Below are 6,979 nucleotides of genomic sequence, written 5' to 3'. Positions count from 1 at the left end.
TACGACGACGAGGGTTCCAGTTGATCCGATCAACGGAACAGCCTGCTCGTGAAATTAACGTGCAAGTGGCTGAGCACTCCACAGACACCTGTGCCCTTAACGTAGTTCTCGAGGAGATTCAGTGTAACACAGAGTGTGACAAGGGCGGCCCCTTTGATATACAGGTACAACAGAAACAGGAAGAAAGAGTAGAGAAAGTTGTGGTGAAAGAGCACAGCAGGGTTCGCCACCATCCCCTGCCGGAACTTCGTGGAGCTTTAAATGTTTTCGCTCAATAAACACTCACAACGCCCGGTCTGGGAATCGAAACCGCGATCCTACAACCTCAAGTCTGCTGCCCTAACCATTAGGCCATTGCGCCTCCACAATGATCATTCTATAATATACAAGACAGGATATCATTATGCGCATATCAGGGACTGCACTGACCAAGATTTTTCCAGAAGAGAGGAAGGAATCTGCAAACCCGAGACATGGCACGAATGCTTTCAAAGAGTAAACTCTACCAAAGTCGGTCAGTTTTACCAAAGTGGTTATGTTAATCTAGGTGACAGATTAAGTCTACCATCATAAAAGCATTGCAGGGCTGACCATCCTGTCTTTTTTTTAAAGGAATAATATCTTAGACTACTCTATCGAATGTAGTTTTTTTGTTTTTCTTTAAAGACAATCGGTTGTGATCTAAGGGAGAATTTTGGCTGTTTACTTCTAAAAGCTGAATGACTTCGTAAGTCGAGACAATTTCGATAGTTTATCAAGTCTGTATTTACATCTAAGTCAATAGAAGAGAATTCGTGGACGACTTAAGTTTCATTTCACTGAGGAACGAAGAATATAACATTTCAGTTGTTTCACTTCATTGTCTAATAAGGAAGAGAGAGAGAAGCTTGTGTTATAGTTTATTGTAAGTTTGATTTTATTTCCCCAAGCATCTACAACCAAAGGGACAACACATTCTCTGTCTTCATCACTCAGACAAAAGACAAGGCCCAAAACATGAGATTCTTTCGCACCTCTCCGTTAATGGTGCTTTTCTTCTTTGCTTCCACTATATTTTACAGCTTAAATCCTGCTGCTAACTTCCTTAAAATAGCTATATACTCCCGCCAAACTTCAGTCTGTCCACGTACTATTATTATTACCCGCTGCTGGCATTAAAGAGAGGTTGCATTAGCAGAAGACAGAAGGAAGGGAGAAGAAAAAAAATCTCTTGACAGGTGAAACTTGTCAATGAAACTACTCAAATAAAATAACTACAGCAACAGTTTTGTCTGTGAACAACAGACACACAAACATAATATAGAAGCACGTACATACACACACACACAGAGTTTTATCTCTTCCCGCCTTTCTCGGCTATCATTTCACACAATCTCCGTGTCTCTTTTGTGTGTTTTTCGTTGTATATACAATAACAAAAAGGAATTTTAATCGAATTCTTCACACGTACTCTCCCCACTTCACACTTAGAATATCTGAGAGAGACAGGCACTGTGAGCAGTCACTTTTGATTCTCTTTCATGTTTCCACCATTTAAAAGACGTACAGTGCGTTCTCGAGCCAACTAAGGAACCTCTGCAGGGGTCATGATAAATGCTGGAAATAACAGCTAAATCTTCTCGAACCACACTTATCTTTAAAAAACACCTTCGATAATGTGCACGTTGGTCCATTATGCATGTGGAAACGACAAGATGGTCACAGCTGGAACGCAGCTGGCCTGGGATCTAATCAACAACACATCTGAAAACAGAACCACTCACACACGCATGCAACAGGCTTCGTTCAATTTCTGTCAACCAAATCCATTCACAAGGATATGGTTGGCCTGGGCCTTCGGTAGAAGACGGTTGCCCAGTGGGACTCAACCCATGGTCAGGTGCTTGGGAAGCAAACTTCTTACCACACACACACACATTATATATATCCAGTTGGTGAAACTTGAAGTCCTTGTCAATTCGAATTTTTCTCTGTTCTCGGTTTTGTGCCAGCCCAACAGTAAATGTTCTGCTGTTATTCTTAAACTAGACTGAAAATAACATTCAAAAATATTTTTTTATAGCACTGACTAAGAAGAGATTATCAAACCAGATCTACAATAACACTACCTAGTTTGGTACAATATCCTGCCACCTTACCTTACTGAGCTTCTCGCCAGCATGATGTGGAAGCAGCGTCTTCAGGGACTGGAAGCCAGCATTGATGCTCTGCATTCGTCTCCGTTCATTGCTGTTGGCAATTTCACGACGGATTCGCTTCTCTTGTTCAAGTTGGGCTTTTGGTGATAGGGGGCGGGGCCTGGAAAAAATAAACAAATAAGCAAAAGATCAGAAGTTTGTCTTCACATGAGAATATAAATCACTTTATTAAATTTTGAACACAAAGTCTCAAAAGTACCAGAATGGTGGTTCTTAATCTGTTGGTATGTTAGTTGCATATACAAGAAAATAACATGCAACAATGAAACAATATTGCACTGCACTGCAATGGTATTAATGGCAATCCAGTTGATCCAATCAACGAACAGAACAGCTTGCTCATGAAATTAACATGCAAGTGGTTGAGCACTCCACAGACATAGTTCTCAAGGAGATTCAGCATGGCGTAGAATGTGACAAGGCTGGCCCTTTGAAATACAGTTACTACTTAACTTTTGTCAGCTGAGTGGACTGGAGCAATGTGAAATAATGCGTCTTGCTGAAGAACTCAACATGGCACCAGGTATCGAACTCACCACCTTACATGAAGATATGCAACAATTACAGTTGTTACAACTTATCAACACTCGCCCCGCTTCCTGCATCAAAACACAACCCTCACTAAATAAACCCCTACAACTGAGATTATCACTGGATGTAGTTACCACAAAGCTCATCAGTAAACAATACATATGAAACAAATCATTTGATGTCTTTCATTTTTATCTTTTACTTATTTCACTCATTAGATATGTGACCATGCTTGGGCACCCACCTTGAAGAATTTTGGTTGAACAAATCGACTCCAACATGTTTTATTTTTAAATTGGTCTCTTTTTGACAAACTATTAAGTAACAAGGGATGTAAACACACCAACACTGGTGGTCCAGCAGTAGTAGGGGACAAACATACGCTAGGAAGGGCATCCATCTGTAGAAACTCTGCCAGATCAGATTGGAGCCTGGTGCAGCCATCCGGTTCACCAGTCCTCAGTCAAATCGTCCAACCCATGCTAGCATGGAAAGCAGACGTTAAATGATGATGATGATAATGATATATATCGTATATATATATATATACGATGGGTTTCTTTCAATTTCTATCTACCAATTCCATTCACAAGGCTTTGGTTGACTTAAGACTAGAGAAGAGAATTACCCAAATTGCCACAGAGTGGGACTGAATCCAGAGCTATGTGGTCAGGAAGTAAACTTCTTACCACACAGCCACAGAATGACATCATAGGGTAGGTGTGAGAGGCCAGATCCAGAAGATTTGAACATAAAACAGCTAGAAATAGTGGCCAGGTATGGTTTGTCTTAAATACTAAAGGATTAAGCCTCACTCACAGCACCACTGCAAATACTCCCCCCCCTTTCATACTCATCAGTCTCACACTCACTACACTCCACCCATCTCTTCCTCATCATCATCACTCTCAAACACACTCTCCAATCACAACATAGTCCCCCCGCCCATCTCTCAAGCAACACCGGACCCACTAAATCAGCCAGCTTTACAACTAAAAACACTTCTTACCATAGTAATTAGGTATGTACAACAAATAATAGAAACAGCTGACCTTATCAAACACAATAAGAAAGCTGGCTGTACCTGTCAGGTTTTCATATATTTACAATGGATACAGCAGTTTGGAGTCTTTGGCAATTTTAGGTGACCCACATCATATAATTATATGTACCGCAAATAATAGAAACAGCTGACCTTATATCAATACAATAAGAAAGCTGGCTGTACCATAACACACACACACGTGCATATATATATATATATATATATATATATATATATATATATATATATGCACGTGGTGTCACAAAAAATACACTCAGTGCACTGGAAAGGTGTTAGTGTTAGGAAGTGCATCCAGTTATAGAAACCAGGGGCCACAAACAAAATTTACAAGCAGGTTATGGTCCTCACACCATCTAAGAGAGCAAGAACTCATCCGACCTATTTAGTTTTCATTTCACTCTCAGTCCCTCCTGAGCTCTTGAACAGATTAGGCAACAAGTTGCCATTACTGGATTCTCTTGGTTGCAGTTTTCTCAGCATCCAGCCATGTGATACTGGCATCTCTCGTAGCATCATCATCATCATCATCATCCTCATTTAACGTCCCAGTTATGAATATTTTGCACCATGAAGTTTTCAATATTCCCCACTTTCTTTTCCCCTCCAATAATGTCCATTTGAAAGCTGTTTTAGAATGGTGTTCTGATGGCCAAAATATGTCACCTTCTACTTTTAATCTATTTTCCATGATAACTTCACAAAGTGGCCAAGTATTGGCTCTCTTTAGAATATCCAGCATAGAGATCAGATGTAAAAACTTTTCTCACTTAACCCCTTGGTTTCAGATCCATTTTCCTGAGAGAGGAACCGACAGGAATGGTATTTACTTATTACTGGTAGTTGCATTCTAAGTTTAAATTCTTTCAGTCAAGTAATGGGGGTTGGTATAATCTCCTTGTTTTTGTTAGAAACCATCACTTGATCATATTCACAACAAAATATACGTTTCACTTAATTTTGGAAATAACCAACGGCATGACGGGCTTTTAATAACCTTGTCTTTATTAATCCCTTGTCTACAAAACACATAATTTTAAAAGTTTAAGAAAAGCAAAATGTTGTTTTTCAAAAAAATGTCACTCTCTTCTAGAGGATTTGAACTCAAAAGTAGAAGCATTGGAGAAACCACAATGACTATACCAGCTAAACTATCTGTATCTGGTTTGCTTTTACTTGCAACAGAATAGTTTAGCTCATGATGAACTGGTTTACATCACTGAGTTCTGTGCACATCATAATATATAACACCATACTGCTCTCACCACCACCACCACCTCCTCTACTAGTATCAGTATTAAAAGGGTAAAGGATAAAGACCCCCTTCAGTCATGAATGACCTTGGGATTGTACCTAAGAGAGTTCCTCTCCAACCTTGTCCAACAAAGTCTGGGCAAGGTTGTTTATGGAAGACCAGCAGTCGTCCATGCATATCAGCCTCCCCTCTCTACACCACCGATGTTATCCAAGGGAAAGGCAAAGGGGCCAATACAGCTTGGAACCAGTGACGTCGCAACTCATTTCTAGAGCTGAGTGAACTGGAGCAACGTGAAATAAAGTGTCTAGCTCAAGAACACAAGACGCAGTTCAGTCCGGGAATCAAACTCACTACCTTGTGATTGTGAGTGCAACACACTAACCACTGAGCAATGTGCCTTTTACTACTACTCTTACTAACAATAAAAACAATACTACCACCACCACCACTACTACAGGCTTCTTTCAGTTTCCATCTACTAAATCCACTCACAAGGCATTGGTCGGCCCGAGGCTATAGTAGAAAACACTTACCCAAGGTGTCACACATTGGGACTGAACCCAGAACCATGTATGAATGCGCATGTGTGTGTGTCTGTGTGTATATGTGTCTTTTTATCCTTCAGTCACTGTTCAACAACCAGTGCTGGTTTGTTTACATCCCCATAGCCTAGTGCTTACAACAAAGGAGACCCACAGCATAAATTACGAAGATTTAAAAATAAAAAAAAAGTACTAGGGTTAGTTCGTTCATTCAACGAAAAACCATCCAAGGTAGTGCCCCAGCAAGGCCACAGCCCAATAACTAAAAACAAGTAAAAGATAAAAAGCTGATGTATTTAGCTAAGCCAGTCGAGTGTGCCAGAAATATCAGCTAAATACATGCAGACAAGGCTGTGAAGTGAGAAGCTTACTTCCTAACCACTTGGTTCTGGGTTCAGTCCCACTGCAGAGCACTTTCGGCAAGTGTTGTCTACTATAGCCCTAGGCCAACCAAAGCATAGTCAGTGAACTTGGTAGGCAGAAACTGAAAAGAAGTTGTTGTTTGTGTGTGTGTGTGTGTGTGTATGTGCCTCCTCACCCTGTTTCACAACCGGTGTTGGTGTGTTTATGTCCCTGTGACTAAGCAGTTTGTCTAAAGAGACTAAAGGAAGAAATAACCAAGCTTAAAACAGAAACAATAAGTCCTGGGGTTGATTCATTCGACTAAAAATTTCAAGGCAAGGTGCCCCAGCATGGCCACAGTCTAGAGACTGAAACAAGCAAAAGATACAAGATAAGGCTAAACCAGCTTCAATTTCCATCCTGTTTTGAACTGGAGGACGGGGAAGGGAAGGGGGCTGTTGGAGACGATTGCAGACACACAGACAGACAGACAGACAGACAGACAGAAATGCATACAGATCCAAACAGAAAAAGCTGTGTGCATTGTTATATACACAAACATGCAGACACACACACATACACACTCAGAAATGATTTATGAAATTCAATTACTGGCTAACAATGCTCATCTTTGTATGTACATACATACACATACATACATGTGCATATATATATGTGTGTGTATACACATACACAATATATATATATATATATATATATATTTATACATATAATATATATATATATATACATATACATATATATGCATATAATATATATGTACATATACATATATGTAGTACATATACATACATATATGTAGTACATATACATACATATATATATATATATATATATATATATATACACACACACATTCATATACATATATATCATATATACATACATATATATATATATACATTCATATACATTATATATATATATCCTATATCATATATATATATATATATATATATATATATATATATATATACATACATACATACATACATACATACATATACATAATCATATATATATA

General features: G+C 39.0%; 1 protein-coding gene across 1 annotated transcript in view; it reads right to left on the bottom strand.

Annotated features, from left to right (window-relative positions):
• The window catches only part of LOC106867893 (probable serine/threonine-protein kinase mps1), a 91,891-nt gene that overhangs the window by 22,245 nt on the left and 62,667 nt on the right, over positions 1-6,979 (bottom strand). Inside the window, exon 2 of the mRNA XM_014912960.2 lies at positions 2,139-2,298. Coding sequence (XP_014768446.2) covers positions 2,139-2,298 — 160 coding nt within the window. The remainder of the gene's footprint in view (positions 1-2,138; positions 2,299-6,979) is intronic.

This window comes from Octopus bimaculoides, chromosome 9 (assembly GCF_001194135.2).
Source record: "Octopus bimaculoides isolate UCB-OBI-ISO-001 chromosome 9, ASM119413v2, whole genome shotgun sequence".
Lineage (NCBI taxonomy): Eukaryota > Metazoa > Mollusca > Cephalopoda > Octopoda > Octopodidae > Octopus > Octopus bimaculoides.
This window is presented reverse-complemented; position numbering and strand designations above follow the sequence as displayed.